The sequence below is a fragment of the Triticum aestivum genome, chromosome 3A (genome assembly GCF_018294505.1).
Source record: "Triticum aestivum cultivar Chinese Spring chromosome 3A, IWGSC CS RefSeq v2.1, whole genome shotgun sequence".
Classification (NCBI taxonomy): domain Eukaryota; kingdom Viridiplantae; phylum Streptophyta; class Magnoliopsida; order Poales; family Poaceae; genus Triticum; species Triticum aestivum.
The window spans coordinates 80,603,724-80,621,447 of NC_057800.1; the positions used below are offsets into that span (position 1 = coordinate 80,603,724).

The window sequence follows — 17,724 nt, forward strand, 5'->3', positions numbered from 1 at the left end:
GGATAAAAGTAAGTAAACAGGAATTAATTCTAACTCCCACATGATAAAAAAAAGAGTAAAAGGTCTCGCGAAGAAAATAATCCTATTTAACCACTATACATTGCGAGCATCAGGAAATAGAATAATCACGAATTCCATGTAATTGGCCAAGCTGCTAAAGTAGCTAAAGTAGTGATAAATCCTGTCAATAAAATAGATCCTAATGAAAGTCCATCGATTCCCAATCTCCAGTGGAAATCGAAGACATCTATCCATTTATAATCCTCCTTTAATTGGATTATGAACAGCTCAGTCTCTAAGTCAATCGGAGTCGGTTAGCCAATCAGGATTAACCCTTTTTATTTGAACAAGCCTTACTCTGTTAAAAATCCTAGGTATGAGAGTTATATTAATTAGCTGTACTCAGTTATGAGTCCTAGAGATGAGTTGAACCTGGTACTATGGAAACCCATAGGGGGTAGTCTGTCGAAGCAAGCAAGTAACTAATAGGATTGTTCACGCATTTTGCCGTGCCCTCTCTTGTTTAAGCATCAACCTCATCCTCACGAGCTAATCCTGCCCTATAAACTCAATTTCCATAGATCAACTCTTAAAAATAACTTCTTCGTGCAAACATAAAGCACACTTTGTGATGGCATCTGTGGCTTGGGTTAATGTTCAAAAGACACATAGAGGACATAGCCAAAAGCCCAAAACAAGAGTTAAGATAAACAGACCTGTGATGTGTATCTTTGTTTCAAAATTATTTTTCAAGATCTCACGTCTTCACTTTCTTGAATTTTTGCTCCGAAATCAGTAGTGTACACTTGATGGCAACTCCCTGCTCTGTATTATGCCAAATGCACGGGATACTAAAGGATTTTGTTCTTGCAGGTTCTTGAGCCAAGCTTAGCAAAAGGAAACAAAGTTATGGTGTTTTGCAACACTTTGAATTCAAGTCGTGCGGTGGACCATTTTCTTACTGAAAATCATATATCTACTGTGAACTACCACGGAGAGGTCCCTGCGGAGGAGAGGTCTGTCAGTTGCCTAACATGTTCCTGCCTTACGATATAATTTTTAACAAAATGTAGAGGATAGATCTAATGTAACTTGGTAACTGTCCCAACTCCCAATTTCCTGTGTTCACCTTCGATGGGGATGCAGTGAGTACAATCATTTGATTTGAAATTTTCAAGATCATATTAGTCACTGGCCTGACTGCCTAATTATATGCCGATCATGCCTTATGATATTGATCTTTTTCAGTAAATACATCACCACACATACATCATAGAAGCACAAGATCAGAGTGCGCTTAAGTTTGTATAGGCGAATTTCACTGATATGGTCAGTAAGACAACAAAATTTGATTCTGGGATAACACATCAAGTTTCTATTTAAAGCCATTTGTGTAGTTATGGTGGTAGTATACCAACTGCCTTAATTTTATGACCTAATGTGTACAGTAGTTTTTTTTTTGTAATAAGAATGTGTGTGTTCGGTGGTTACTATTCTTATGATCTTGTTATAGCTTGATTAGGCTGCTAATAACTACTCCCTCAATTCACAAATGTAAGATGTTTTGGATATTTTAATATGGACCACATACGGACTGAAATGAGTGAACAAACACACTAAAACATGTCTATATATGAGAAATTGGATCTTTTGCCTCAGTTTACTTCTAACTTTGATAATTTGCCCCGAGAATAATGGGTGGGGCCGGGGCCACTAGTCATTGAGACAATGCTCGGGCAAATCATCAAACCCCATGTAAAGTGGGGCAAAAGATCCAATCCCCTGTCTATATACATCCAATTCAGAAAAATGTTACAACATCTTATATTTGTGAACGGATGGAGTATTTACCAAGCTATCCACAAAGAAGGAGAAAATTTGCAAAACTTTACTTGAATTATGCTGACTGTTTCTAGCTTTAACTTTTTGTAGAGTTGAGAACCTAAACAAGTTCCGGAATGAAGAGGGTGATTGCCCAACATTAGTCTGCACTGATCTGGCAGCTAGAGGACTAGACCTGGAGGTTGACCATGTCATCATGTTTGACTTCCCAAAAAACTCTGTACGTCTTAGTTGCATATTTCTTTAATTTCTGCTGTGAATAAATTCACAAAAATCTCAAGGATTCTTATTCTAGAAATTTTTGGCACTACAGATTGATTATCTCCACAGAACAGGGAGAACAGCGCGTATGGGAGCCAAAGGTATTAATCGCTTCTTTGCTGTAACCTGGAACAGACACATAATCGTTTTCATTTGTTGTATGGGAGCCACTGCACACACTATGAACTCTCTTAACCTTACATATGTAATACGTATAAAATTTGCATGCATGCTCTGCTGTGAATTCTTAAAATTCTTATTTCAGTTTGCATGCAGTAACCAGATATACTAATCATCTAAATGTTAGCCGAGTCTAATCATGATTTGCAAATCTAGAGAAAGAGATGGCAGCAGTTAGTAGGAACTTCTGATTTTAGTGTATTATATCGGACAATGGTCTGCAGTTTTTTTTTAGTATTTTTTAGAAATGAGATGATGGGAGATGGTCAAACAAAGATATGTTATTTGTGGCAATCTGACAGATTTTTGAACTGTACTTGTAACTGTGAACTGTACTTGTAACTGGGTAGTCTTTGGGTAAAGAAGCAGGTACTACGTGTTTCCACCTTTCATGCTGATACTCACGTATTGTCATTTCCCGCCTGATGCAGGGAAAGTTACAAGCCTTGTCGCAAAGAAAGATGTGGGTTTAGCGACAAGGATCGAGGATGCCATGAAGAAAAACGAGAGCTTAGAATCGCTGACGACTAGCAATGTCAGGAGGGATTCCGCCAACTCTCAAAACCCAAGCACCAAGGGAAGGACTTCTGCAAGGTCGGCAAGGAGTTCAGATGCTCCGAGGGGTAGGTCGGCAAGGAGTTCAGATGCTCCGAGGGTTGCTAGCCAGAAGGGTAACAAAAGGGGAGTCACACTGTCGAGAAGGTCACCAAAGGTCGCCGTCAAGGACACAACTTCGACCAGAAAGCGGTCGTCGACCAAGAGCCAGCCATCTTCGTCCAGAAAGCACTCGCCGTCTAAGAACCCGCCGAAGGCCAGGCCGGCAGAGGCCAGAAAGGCCAAGCCGGTGAGAGCTGGGAGCAGCAAGGGCGGCGAGAAGGCCGGGAAGAGCAGCAGAGCCAGGCCGGAGGGTGGGAAGGGGGATGCTCTGAATAAGGTGGGAAGTAAGCTGAGCGTGGTTGGGTTCAGAGGGCGCAGCACCGGGAAGTCGGCGCAGGCTTCATGATGGTCGATCTGAGATATTTGATCCTGTAACCTGTAAATATCAGTGACTTGGTTTCTGCCATTTTTTGTGCTTTTCGGCTTACAATTTTGATAAACTTTTTTAAAAGAGAAAGAAACAATTGAGATCTTACCACGGCATCCGGAATAAAAAAAAATTGTTTGTGCTTTTATTATTTGTATATACACGAAGAGTGTGGAGCATTGTCTTGCCCTAAATCTTTGTTACTACACATCTTCGTTATTTTGAGGTGACTGACATTTATCCGAGTTTGTTCCTGACCATGTTGCGATGCTCCTAGTCCCTGAATTCGACACAAACCAGCAGTGATCGCAGATATGCACGGGAGGATTGGAGAAGTTTCTGGAGAACGGATCATCTTTCCAAAAATAAAAGTGAAAGGAAAATGTCTCTGCTCCTAAAGAAAGACCGTGATGGAGCTCTGGAACTTTCCGCGTCGCCGCATCCCGCGCGTTCCACCAAGTTTCAGAAGCTTCCGTCACCTTCCAGAATCCGGACTCCCCGCCCCACGTCATCACCGATATAAACTCCCTCCTCCTCCCGTCCGTCGCATCATCACCAAGGCATTCCACAAAAAAAAAAAATCAGCAGACAATCCAACGCAGTCCAATCCGAGGAGACCGACCGATCGAGCTCGGAGGTCAGCAGCGAGCGAGAATGGAGGGCAGGATGTTCGGGCTGGAGACCCCGCTGATGGCGGCGCTGCAGCACCTGCTGGACATTCCCGACGGCGAGGCCGGCGGGCCCGGCAACGCCGCCGGCGAGAAGCAGGGCCCGACGCCGACGCGTGCCTACGTCCGAGACGCGCGCGCCATGGCGGCCACCCCGGCCGACGTGAAGGAGCTGCCGGGCGCGTACGCGTTCGTGGTGGACATGCCGGGGCTGGGGTCCGGCGACATCAAGGTGCAGGTGGAGGACGAGCGGGTGCTGGTGATCAGCGGCGAGCGGCGGAGGGAGGAGGAGGAGGACGCCAGGTACCTGCGGATGGAGCGCCGCATGGGCAAGCTGATGCGCAAGTTCGTGCTCCCCGACAACGCCGACATGGAGAAGGTCTCCGCCGTTTGCCGCGACGGCGTGCTCACCGTCTCCGTGCAGAAGCTGCCGCCGCCAGAGCCCAAGAAGCCCAAGACCATCCAGGTCCAGGTCGCCTGAGAGATGCATGGATGGGACGACCGAACCAGAGAGAGGTCCTTTGCCTGCACGCCGGATCGAAGCTGCCGAGTGGGTAGTGAACTAGTGATCGATGCTTAGGGAGTGAGTTTCCTGAGATGCGTGATGTGTCTTGTGTGTTTTCTATCTCTGCTCGTATGGTGTTCGAGAGTGTTGTGTGACTAGTTTTCGCTTTCAGTGCACAATTTCAATGAAATTTCTGAAATATCATCAACTTTGTTTCAAACTTACCAGCTCAAAATAAGTGACTCAAGTTTGTACTAACTTGAAGTGTCTCTTTAATCTTGGGGGTGCACACAACTTCAAATAATTCTAAATCATCTTTTTGTTTTTTCAAAATATTTGTTTGGATCCCAAAATCAAATTTGAGTGGACATAAGTCCCCTGTCTGAAATGAAAAACAGAGCCACTGGATTTCAATGGAAGTCAGTTAATTCGCCCATGGTTGAAAGGTGTCTGTTTGTGGTGGTTTTTACTACGTATATAATCAGAATTTTAGAGTAGAAGATAGATTGGTACTCCCTCCGTCTCATACTGTAAAATGTTTTTGACACTAGATAATTAAGCATTACGTTTATACATACTCTCTCAGTTTCAGCGTCCAATGTTTTTGACACTAGATAATTAAGCATTACGTTTATACATACTCTCTCAGTTTCAGCGTCCCAAAATTCTCTTTGACTATGTTGGGGAATCCAGTAATTTTAAAAAAAATTTACGCACACACACAAGATCATGGTGATGTGTAGCAACGAGAGGGGAGTGTATCGTCTATATATTCTTGTAGACCGTAAGCGGAAGCGTTATGACAACGCGTTTGATGTAGTCGTACGTCTTCACGATCGACTGATCCTAGTACCGAATGTACGGCACCTCCGCGATCTGCACACATTCAGCTCGATGACGTCCCGCAAACTCACGATCCAGTAGAGCTTCGTGGGAGAGTTTCGTCAGCACGACGGCGTGATGACGGTGATGATGTTGCTACCGGAACAGGGCTTCGTCTAAGCACCGCTACGATATAATCGAGGTGGGTTATGGTGGAGGGGGGCACCGCACACGGCTAAAAGATCAACTGATCAATTTGTGTGTTCATGAGGTGTCCCCCTCCCCCGTATATAAAGGAGTGGAGGAGGGGAAGGGCTGACCCTCTCTATGACGCGCCCCGAGGGAGTCCTACTCCCTTCGGGAGTATGATTCCCCCTCTTTCCTAATAGAAGTAGGAGCCCTTGCAAGTAGGAGTAGGAGAGGAAGGAAGGAGGAGAGAGGAAGGAAGGAAAGGGGGGCCGGCCCCCCTCCCAATTCGGATTGGGCTTGGGGGTGTGCCTCCCTCCTTTCCCTTCCCTCTCCTCTATTCCACTAAGACCCAATAAGGCCCATATACTTTCCGGGGTGTTCCGGTAACCTTCCAGTACTCCGAAAAAATGCCCGAACCATTCGGAATCATTCCGATGTCCAAATATAGGCTTTCAATATATCGATTTTTACGTCTCGACCATTTCAAGACTCCTCGTCATGTCCGTGATCAAATCCGGGACTTCGAACTACCTTTGGTACACCAAAACACATAAACTCGTAATACCGATCATCACCGAACGTTAAGCGTGTGGACCCTACGGGTTCGAGAACTATGTAGACATGACCGAGACTCATCTCCGGTCAATAACTAATAGCGGAAACGGGATGCTCATATTGGTTCCTACATATTCTATGAAGATCTTTATTGGTCAAACCGCATAACGGTATACGTTGTTCCCTTTGTCATCGGTATGTTACTTGCCCGAGATTCGATCGTCGGTACCTCAATACCTAGTTCAATCTCGTTACCGGCAAGTCTCTTTACTCGTTCCGTAATGCAACATCCTGTAAGTTCAATCTCGTTACCGGCAAGTCTCTTTACATACATTTGTCATCCATGTACTAAGTTTCCGGTTAATACAATTTTAGCATGAACAATAAACATTTATCATGATATAAAGAAATATAAATAACAACTTTATTATTGCCTCTAGGGCATATTTCCTTCAGTCTCCCACTTGCACTAGAGTCAATAATCTAGTTCACATCGTCATGTGATTTAACACCAATAGTTCACATCTTTATGTGATTAGTTCACATATCCATGTGACTAACACCCAAAGGGTTTACTAGAGTCAATAATCTAGTTCACATCGCTATGTGATTAACACCCATAGAGTGATCATGTTTTGCTTGTGAGAGAAATTTAGTCAACGGGTCTGCCACATTCAGAGCCGTATGAATTTTGCAAATTTTCTATGTCTACAATGCTTTGCACGGAGCTACTCTAGCTAATTGCTCCCACTTTCGATATGTATCTAGATCGAGACTTTGATTCATCCAGATCGGCGTCTTGCATCGATGTAACTCTTTACGATGAACTCTTTGTCACCTCCATAACCGAGAAACATTTCCTTATTCCACTAAGGATATTTTTGACCACTGTCCAGTGATCCGCTCCTGGATCATTATTGTACCCTCTTGACAAACTTATGGTGAGGTACACAATAGGTCTGGTACACAACATAGAATACTTTATAGAACCTATGACTGAGGCATAGGGAATGACTTTTTGATGCGGACCATCCTATGGAGTTCGTTTGGCGAGTGACACGTGCGACATCTACTTGACATACCAAAGGTGAATCATCTCCTTTACACGTGCTCACTTGACCCCTTCGAGGATGGTATACTACTTGACACACCTCTCATGTGCATGCATAGGTATTGTCGAAACACCACGGACGACAGGGAGGAGTGCAAGCGCCAAGGAACAACTACACCATCCGCGAGGGAAGCATGGAAGCGACGATGGAAGAAGACGGAGACAACTCCCAGGACCCGGACATCCGGCCCCTGGAAGTGCCACCAGCAGCAAGGAGCCAGCGGCCAAGTCTATAGGGCCCAAACATCCGGCGACCAGCCCGGACATCCGGCCTCCAGCCCGAAAATCCGGACCCCGCCATTCCAGAGAGCAACAAGGCTGGACACTGCCAGCCCGGACATCCGGCCCCAGCGCCCGGACATCCGGCGTCTCGGGAAGGCCTGGACATCTGGCCCGATGCCCGAACATCCGCCCCCCTGCCTGCATGCAGCGCACCTGGGCCGTGGCCCATGTACCCCTTCGCCCCTTAGAGTATATATACTCTCCCTCCACCTACGTTTTAGGGTTAGCATTGGTTTAGCTCATATTTAGAGATAGAGCATTGCTCATCCACATCGGATCTACTCCATGAGAGAGACCGCGGCCCCTCTTCGAAGAAGATCCCTTTGGATTCAAGACCTCCTTGCGGAGAAGGACATCAAGACCCCCTCTTGGGCGGCCCCATCAAGACCTCCTCATGGATAAGAACCGGTTACCCTATGTATCATCCGCTGTTGACTTTGGATCTTGTATCTTCCTTTGTGTTCATGGATCTAGCGCATGTGTGATCATACTTGTTGGTTTGAGTGTTCTCTTGTGCTCCCCTTGTGATTTCCCCTCATTTCCCTCCTCGTGTTCTTCGTGTTCTTTGCAGGATCCGCTCCTTTCGTGAAAGATCGGCCCCTAGGGTCCCCACCCTACATCATATTGGTATCAAGAGCCACGTTGATCATGATTTTGGAGCCTCCCTGTTGTGTTGCTAGCCTAGTTTTTGTTGATTTTGTCCCTAATTCAAAAATTCCCCACAAAAATAGCCCCCATTTTTTTGTGTTTTGTTTTGTTTGATGAAGTTTTGTTGGATTCGATCCGCGGATTTCGTGTGTTGCAGGTAGATCTATCTTTTCATTCGCTTTTCCCCAATTTCCATCCACAAAATCTCTCCAATTTTGCCCCCAAAATTATCAATTTCCGCCCCAATTCGAAAATTTCCACCCCAAACGAGATCTGGAATCGTCGGGCCAGACATCCGGGACAAAGGCCGGACATCCAGGCCATCGGGCCGGACATCCGGGCCCCAAGCCGGACATCTGGCTCCTGGAGCGCAAAATCTGCACGGTTCTGTACACTGACCCCCGGATATCCGGCCCCTGGCAACTCAGCCTGTTCCGTTTCACCGTTTTGTCCATAACTAATTCATCCAGAGTCCGTTTTTCGCGTTCTTTAGCTCGTTGAAAAGCACTTGACATCCCCCTTCCCACAAAAATACTACCATCGCCATTTGACTCCATCAAATGTTTTGTAACTTTGGCATCTTTGCCTAGGGCTTCCACCACAACCTCCGCATAACCACCACCGGCTTCCGCAACCTAATCAATTTTGTCCCCCATAGTATTTGAGGTTGTTTGAGTTGTGATTGAGTCTCCTAAGGTGTTTAGGCTACTTAGGGACAGTCGCTTCTTCATCAACCACCACCATAACTTCTGCATAGGCTTGCCCACCATACACTTCCACCACCCCAACTTAACCCAATTTTGTTAGTGTTGTGAGTTGTGTCTCCTAAGGTGCTTCGGCTACTTAGGGACCGTGCTTCCAACTCCGACACCGTGTATAGTCCACCACCTCATCCTCCATTTCCGCATTGCCTACTCGCAAAACCCATCATTGCATTTCCGCAATCCCATTGAGCTTCCGCAACCACCACCGCTTTCCCGCTACCACCATTTGACATTTGACATTTGAGATTTTGAGTTCGTGGTTTTTCCGTTTCCTAAGGTGTATCGGCTACTTAGGGACGAGTCTCCATCATCTTGGTATCTCCATCAAGATCATCGCCACTCATCATCGCCAAGGACGATAACCTCCATATCATCTTGGTATCGGGGTATCCCTCCATTGTATATTCCCTTGCCATTGCATTGATAACCCCTAGCCTATTTTGCGTCACTTGCCTATCGAGACTAGACATTTGAGTATTCCCAGCAACGTTACTTGTGCACATTAGTGATCTACACCATACATTGCATACATACCATATCATATTGGTATCATCATATCATCTCTTGTGCCACAAGTTTGTTCCCGTATATACCCAATTGCTACCTTGGTTTGTGCATTTCGCATTGTGGCCATATAAAAAAAAGAATAAGCTTTTAAGCAAAGAAAAAGAGTGAACACAGAGCTCGTAAGCAAGTGCCATAGCATCATACCACATTGCATAAGATTGTCGTATCCGATCATCTTGGATCATACCACCGGAACATCATATACATACCATACTTGGGATAGAAGTCGTTGCATTTTTGTCTCCTATAGGTTGTGCACAAGTGTCGTATCCGCCTATTGAGCAATCGTGCTAGCGTCTCTCTAGAGTTGTGCAACAAGAGCATTTTCCGTGGATTCCACATTTTGAGCTCATTCGTTGGTTGCACGACCCCATTTATCTATCCGTGTGTGCCTTTCCGTGTGCCATTCATTGCTATTGGTCTACTTGTTTCACTTGCGAATTTGTGAATCTCTTTCAACATTATTGACTCTTGCTAACATTTCGCATCAAATTTTTGTGCCACTATCCTCACCAAGCTCCACCATAAGCCTTATTTGTGTAGGTGTGAGAAACTGACAAGAATTGGTACCAATTGTGCTATTTCCTTGTTACATCATTGAGTGATCATTGATCCATCTTCAACGTCGGTCAAGGTACATTTGGTATAGTTCTTCTCTTTCTCACACTCATATTTGCTCGAGCCTTGTGATGGATAGGCAAGGCATTTCATCTTCGATCTACAACAACAACGACGAGTTCGATGCCACGAACAACTCCACCGACGCTAAGATGCAAGCTCAAATGGAGGAGATCAAAGCCCTCATCAAGTCCTACAAGCGGTCTTCCTCATCTCCGAGAAGACGCTCAAGAGCACATGCCTCCGAGAAACCATCTCTGGCAAGGTCACATCGGCATCGACACCATCACCATCACGAACGTGAAGGTCAAGAGCTCAACACCAACAACCGCTCAACGACTTCACCATCTCCCTTGGCATCTTTGCCAAGCGACTTCAAGGCATCTTCGCCTACGGACATACGGCATATTCGCCCACAAGCACCTCAAGAGAAGCTCCCCAAGCTCAAGTCTGCGAATTCCACGAGCTACTACGACCTCGACATTGACCACGCAATTCCTTTCTATGGGACTCAAGAACCCGAGGAGTATCTTGAGTGGGAGCATTTGATGGACGACTACCTCAAGCTACATCAAGTTCCTCCCGAAGATCAAGTGAAGTGCGCCACAAGGAACTTCCATGACTACGCGTCCACATGGTGGCTTCACACACCTTCAGAGACCTACAACATGAGTTGGCCCAAGACGAAGAGAGCTTTGCGGCACGAGTTCGTGCCTCCAACCTACATGGAACAACTTCTATGCCAATTGGAGAACACCACCCAAGGATCCAAGTCCATAGACGAGTACTTCAAGGAGATTAAGAAAGCCTTGCGATGAGCCGGCGTGGACGACCCCATTCCGATGAAGTTCCACTTCATGATGGGATTGCACAAAGACATCTCCAAGACTCTCTTCCTCGAGAACTACAAGTCCCTCGACGACTACTACATTGGTGCTCTCAAGGCGGAACAAGAACTCATGAAGGCCAAGGATTCTCCACCCCAAGCACACTTCTCGAAGACCAAGCTCCAAGAAGGCGAGCATGAGGATAGTAAAACCAAGATGTCCAAGCCCGACGAGCTCCAAGACGACGCTCCCAAGTTCGACTTCATCGCCATCCCTCTTTGTGGCATTGATGGTGCCGAGTCTACTTCGACTCTTTTTCAAGACGGTGTTGCGACGACTACGACTATGGAGCCAATCAAGGAACATGCTTTGGAGGCATGCGACATGGTGACGAGCATGGAGGATGCTTCCATCTTAGGAGGCGAGAGTGATATGCCATCTTCGGCCTTCATCCACGGCGACGACAATGAGATGGTTGAGCATGGGATTTTCCCTTCGACCACGGCGACATATGTTGAATTGTGTGACTTTAGCCACCATATTGAGAGTGAAAGTGACTTCACCACTAGCCCGATATATGATGTTTTGCCACAATTCCCATGTGAGGAGAGCCACAACCTCCACCACTTGAGTGAGATGAGTGACTCCACCATATGTGACATTGAGTGCACCTACCTTGAGGGAGTGAGTGAACCACCACATAAAGAGAGTGATGCCACTATGATTCCTAACAACTTAACCTCTACCTCTATTGTGTCTTCTCATTTGGTGTTAGGTCCCATATATGATGACGCGCCGATTCTCGATGACTTCGTCCTACCTTTGGACAAGACGATGGCCATGGTGGAATATGATGCACCCCCACATTGTTCAATCAATATTATGATATTGACCACCATTTGGTCTTACCCACCTCACCTACACCACTTGAGTGAAATGAACAAGGTAAAATAGGTGAAGGTGATGCTCTAGTCCCACTAGTGGACATTCTTAACATTGATTGCTTGCATGATGTTGATCAACCTATGACCATGCTTCATGCTAGTGCGACTTCCTTATGTGATGATTTCTTGCCCATTTATGATGAGTATGATGATTCTCATGTGGAGTCTATTAGTTGTGATGCTATGTTACATAGGATTTCTTGTGATAATTCTCTAGGTCACATCATGTTTGACAGTCCGCTTGACTTGTCATATGCTATGCATGAGATCAATCATATCTCATATTTGCAATCTCATTGTAGTGACTATGCATATGCCATTAAAATTAACCCAATTTGCACTTATGGCATAGATGAAAAGCCCATGGTTATTGGCATTTGTTTTTCTTGTGATGATATTGATATGCTCCCTTTGCATCATTTATCTCATATGCCATGCCATGACCACCTAGCTTCGGATATGCATTGTTTTGGATGTTGTCCATTTTCTCCATATGATGTTTCCATTATTGCTCATGAGGAGACCCCCATAGTTTCCTCATACATTTTAGGAGATTTTGATCCATCCAATCCATTGCATGATCCTCATACTTATGTGCACAATATGCTCCCCATGTACGGACATGATATTGATGTCCCATATATTTGTATGCTCAATTTGCATCCCCATCATGTTATACACAATAACTATTCTTTCATGATGGATGACATGTTCTTATACCATGCATCAAATTTCTTTGAGTGATGCTTATCTTGTCCTAACTCTCATGTGCACATACACATCATGGTGGATGATGTGTACATTTACCACACACACAATTTCGTTCCTTTGTGTCTCTTTTGTGTAGGATACTTGGACCTTGTGTCGACTTTCGCTTCACATGAGTTGACCATTCGAGCTCTTGAGAGCGAGCCTCATACATTCGACCACGACTCACTTCTCCAACACCTTTCCTACCACTTCGGCATTGTGAAGAATGCACAAGGACACGCCTTCAAGGTGACATCTTTCTTGAGCATGGATATTGCGGATCATACTACTTCTGTTGCTTGCACCATGAGACTTCTTGTTCATATTGGACCACTTGATTGCACACATGTTAGAGATCTTGCTTTGACTTGTCATTTTCACCATTCGATGCATCATGATATATATGCCTTGTGGGTTGCATCCAATTCTTGGATTACATGCTCCTCTCATATGTTTGGTTGCAACAATGTCATCACTTCACATATGTCATGTCCCATTGATTGCTACACGTTTGACTTGATTGCCTCGCACATGATGAACAATTGCTCTTTCTATTGTGTTGAGTGCCACATTATCTTCACTACACCCTATGCATGTTATGCTTGGATTGTCTTACACTTGTTCCATGTGTTTAGACACTTCATTTTATTTGGTGTTGTGAATGTTTCTTATGCCTACCATCGACCATTTGTCGAGTTCTTTATGCATGATTGCTATGATCTTGAGGTAGATGCTTGTTCACTTGTCAAACATATTTGCATCTCTACCTCAAAATTGCATACTTATCCCCATGATTTCTTTGCTTGTGCTCAATTGATATGCTTACATGCCATGTCACAATCCTTTGTCACACCCTATGCTATGCTTGATGACGACACTTGTTTGGTGAACCATCTCTTGAATGCTTGGTTTTGCACTAACGCTAACCACATTTGTTTTTCCAAGTGTTTGTTGTCCTTGCTCTTTTTGAAGGAATCACTAGACGGTGCGACATTGGAGAGTGCCCATTTCGAGCTTCAAGACGACGAGTACTTGGTGAACGTCCACTTCTACACGGCGAAGCCATCTCTTTCCCATGGTGATTTGGTTTTCAATCTAAGGTCGGATCTTTCCCGGGGGGGGGGGAGATGATGCGGAGCATCCTATGGACATCACCATGTCAAGAGTCCGTTTGGTGAGTGACACATGCGACATCTACTTGACATACCCAAAGGTGAATTATCTCCTTTACACGTGCTCACTTGACCCCTTCGAGGATGGTATACTACTTGACACCCTCTCGTGTGCATGCATATGTATTGTCGGAACACTACGGACGAGGAGGAGGAGTGCAAGCGCCAAGGAACAACTACACCATCCGCGAGGGAAGCATGGAAGCAACGACGGAAGAAGACGGAGACAACTCCCAGGACCCGGACATCCAGCCCTAGCCCGGACATCCGGCCCCTGGAAGTGTCACCCGCAGCAAGGAGCCAGCGGCCAAGTCTACAGGGCCCGGACATCCGGCGACCAGCCCGGACATCCGGCGCGTCCTGAGCTCCCAGACATCCGGCCTCCAGCTCGGAAATCCAGACCCCGCCATTCCAGAGAGCAACAAGGCTGGACACTGCTAGCCCGGACATCCGGCCCCAGTGCCCGGACATCCGGCGTCTCGGGAAGGCCCGGACATACGGCCCGACGCCCGGACATCCGGCTCCCCTTGCCCGCGTGCAGCGCATCTGGGCCGTGGCCCATGTACCCCTACGCCCCTTAGACTATATATACTCCCCCTCCACCTATGTTTTAGGTTTAGCATTGTTTGAGCTCATATTTACAGATAGATCATTGCTCATCCACATCGGATCTACTCCACGAGAGAGACCGCGGCCCCTCTTCGCAGAAGATCCCTTTGGATTCAAGACCTCCTTGCGGAGAAGGACATCAAGACCCCCTCTTGGGCGGCCCCATCAAGATCTCCTCACGGAGAAGAACCGGTTACCCTATGTATTGTCCATTGTTGACTTTGGATCTTGTATCTTCCTTTGTGTTAATGGATCTAGCGCATGTGTGATCATACTTGTTGGTTTGAGTGTTCTCTTGTGCCCCCTTGTGATTTTCCCCTCGTTTCCCTCCTCGTGTCGCGGGATCCGCTCCTTTCGTGAAAGATCGGCCCCTAGGGTTCCCACCCTACATCACTTTTCATTCCCTTTCTATGTTCTGCCGTGCTCGGGTTTTGAGTCTTTACTCAACTTCACACCTTGCAACACAGGCAAGAACTCCTTCTTTGACTGTTCTATTTTGAACTACTTCAAAATCTTGTCAAGGTATGTACTCATTGAAAATATATCAAGCGTCTTGATCTATCTCTATATATCTTGATGCTCAATATGTAAATAGCTTCATCGAGGTCTTTCTTTGAAAAACTCCTTTCAATCACTCCTTTATGCTTTCCAGAAAATTCTACATTATTTTCGATCAACAATATGTCATTCACATATACTTATCAGAAATGCTGTAGTGCTCCCACTCACTTTCTTGTAAATACAGGCTTCACCGCAAGTCTGTATAAAACCATATGCTTTGATCACTTTATCAAAGCATATATTCCAACTCCGAGATGCATGCACCAGTCCATAGATGGATCGCTGGAGCTTGCTCACTTTGTTAGCACCTTTAGGATTGACAAAACCTTCTGGTTGCATCATATACAACTCTTCTTTAAGAAATCCATTAAGGAATGCAGTTTTGACATCCGTTTGCCAGATTTCATAAAATGCGGCAACTGCTAACATGATTCGGACAGACTTTTAAGCATCGATACGAGTGAGAAAATCTCATCGTAGTCAACATCTTGATCTTGTCGAAAACATTTTGCGACAATTCGAGATTTGTAGATAGTAACACTACTATCATTGTCCGTCTTCCTCTTGAAGATTCATTTATTCTCAATGACTCACCGATCATCGGCAAGTCAATCAAAGTCCATACTTGGTTCTCATACAAGGATCCCATCTCAGATTTCATGGCCTCAAGCCATTTTGCGGAATCTGGGCTCATCATCGCTTCCTCATAGTTCGTAGGTTTGTCATGGTCTAGCAACATGACTTCCAGAACAGGATTACCGTACCACTCTGGTGCGGACCGTACTCTGGTTGACCTACGAGGTTCGGTAGTAACTTGATCTGAAGTTTCACGATCATCATCATTAGCTTCCTCACTAATTGGTGTAGGAATCAGAACTGATTTCTGTGATGAACTACTTTCCAATTCGGGAGAAGGTATAATTACCTCATCAAGTTCTACTTTCCTCCCACTCACTACTCCTTCTCTAGAAAGGATCCATTCTTAGCAACAAAATATCTTGCCTTAGGATCTATGATAGAAGGTGTACCCAACAGTTTCTTTTGGGTATCCTATGAAGACGCACTACTCCGATTTGGGTTCGAGCTTATCAGTTTGAAACTTTTTCACATAAGCATCGCAACCCAAAACTTTAAGAAACGACATATTTTGTTTCTTGCCAAACCATAGTTCATACGATGTCATCTCAACAGATTTAGATGGTGCCCTATTTAACGTGAATGCAGCTGTCTCTAATGCATAACCCCAAAACAATAGTGGTAAATCGGAGATATCATAGATCGCACCATATCCAATAAAGTACGATTACAACGTCCGGACACACCATTACACTGTGGTGTTCCAGGTGGCGTGAGTTGTGAAACTATGTCGCATTGTTTCAAATGAAGACCAAACTCATAACTCAAATATTCTCTTCCACGACCAGATCGCAGAAACTTTATTTTTTTGTTACGATGATTTTCCACTTCACTATGAAATTCTTTGAACTTTTCAGATGACCCAGACTTATGTTTCATCAAGTAGATATACCCATATCAGCTCAAATCATCTGTGAAGGTAAGAAAATAATGATACCCACCGCGAGCCTCAACACTCATCGGATTGCATACATCAGTATGTATTATTTACAATAAGTCAGTTGCTTGCTCCATTATTCCGGAGAACGGAGTTTTAGTCATCTTGCCCACGAGGCATGGTTCGCAAGCATCAAATGATTCATAATCAAGTGATTCCAAAAGTCCACCAGCATGGAGTTTCTTTATGCACTTTACACCAATATGACCTAAACGGCAGTGCCACAAATAGGCTGCACTATCATTATTAACTTTGCATCTTTTGGCTTCAATATTATGAATATGTGTATCACTACGATCGAGATTCAATAAACCATTCACCTTGGGTGTATGACCACAGAAGGTTTTATTCATGTAAACAGAATAACAATTATTCTTTGACTTAAATGAATAACCGTATTGCAATAAACATGATGCAATCATATTATGCTCAACGCAAACACCAAATAACATTTATTTTAGGTTCAACACTAACCCCGAAGGTAAAGGGAGTGTGCGATGGTGATCTTATCAACCTTGGAATCATTTCCAACACACATCGCCACCTCGTCCTCAACTAGTCTTTGTTTATTTTGCAACTCTCGTTTCGAGTTACTACTCTTAGAAACTGAACTAGTATCAAATACCGATGGGTTTGCTATAAACACTAGTAAAGTACACATCAATAACATGTATATCAAATATACCTTTGTTCAATTTGCCATCCTTCTTATCCACCAAGTATCTAGGGCGGTTCCACTTCCAGTGACCATTTCCTTTGCAGTAGAAGCACTCAGTTTTAGGCTTGGGTCTAACTTTGGGCTTCTTCACGGGAGTGGCAACTTGCTTTCCATTCTTCTTGAAGCTCCCTTTCTTTCCCTTGCCCTTTTACTTGAAACTATGGTCTTGTCAACCATCAACACTTGATGCTTTTTCTTGATTTCTACCTTCACCGATTTCAGCATCGCGAAGAGCTTTGGGAATGGTTTACGTTATCCCTTGCATATTATAGTTCGTCACAAAGTTCTAGTAACTTGGTGATAGTGACTAGAGAACTCTGTCAATCACTATCTTATCGGGAAGATTAACTCCCACTTGATTCAAGTGATTGTAGTACTCAGACATTCTGAGCAGAGGCTCACTCGTTGAGCTATTCTCCTCCATCTTGTAGGCAAAGTACTGTTAGAGGTCTCATACCTCTTGACACGGGCATGAGTATGAAATACCAATTTCAACTCTTAGAACATCGTATATGCTCTATGGCGTTCAAAAAC

The 17,724-nt window shown here is 44.8% G+C and overlaps 2 protein-coding genes across 2 annotated transcripts in view; both read left to right on the plus strand.

Annotated features, from left to right (window-relative positions):
* LOC123060414 (DEAD-box ATP-dependent RNA helicase 39) overlaps positions 1 to 3,464 on the plus strand; it is a 6,863-nt gene extending 3,399 nt beyond the window's left edge. The window contains exons 6-9 of the mRNA XM_044483123.1: positions 874 to 1,016; positions 1,933 to 2,062; positions 2,156 to 2,204; positions 2,715 to 3,464. Coding sequence (XP_044339058.1) covers positions 874 to 1,016; positions 1,933 to 2,062; positions 2,156 to 2,204; positions 2,715 to 3,286 — 894 coding nt within the window. The 3' untranslated portion in view covers positions 3,287 to 3,464. The remainder of the gene's footprint in view (positions 1 to 873; positions 1,017 to 1,932; positions 2,063 to 2,155; positions 2,205 to 2,714) is intronic.
* A 397-nt stretch (positions 3,465 to 3,861) lies between these two features.
* Positions 3,862 to 4,688, plus strand: LOC123057983 (17.5 kDa class II heat shock protein). The gene has a single exon (XM_044480838.1). It carries the CDS (start codon positions 3,962 to 3,964, stop codon positions 4,454 to 4,456), a length of 495 nt encoding a protein of 164 aa, XP_044336773.1. The 5' UTR covers positions 3,862 to 3,961; the 3' UTR covers positions 4,457 to 4,688.
* Positions 4,689 to 17,724: the final 13,036 nt, after the last annotated feature.

Coding starts and splice junctions, on each gene's coding strand:
- LOC123057983 (XM_044480838.1), top strand. CDS start 3,962: ATGGAGGGCAGGATGTTCGGGCTGGAGACCCCGCTGATGGCGGCGCTG.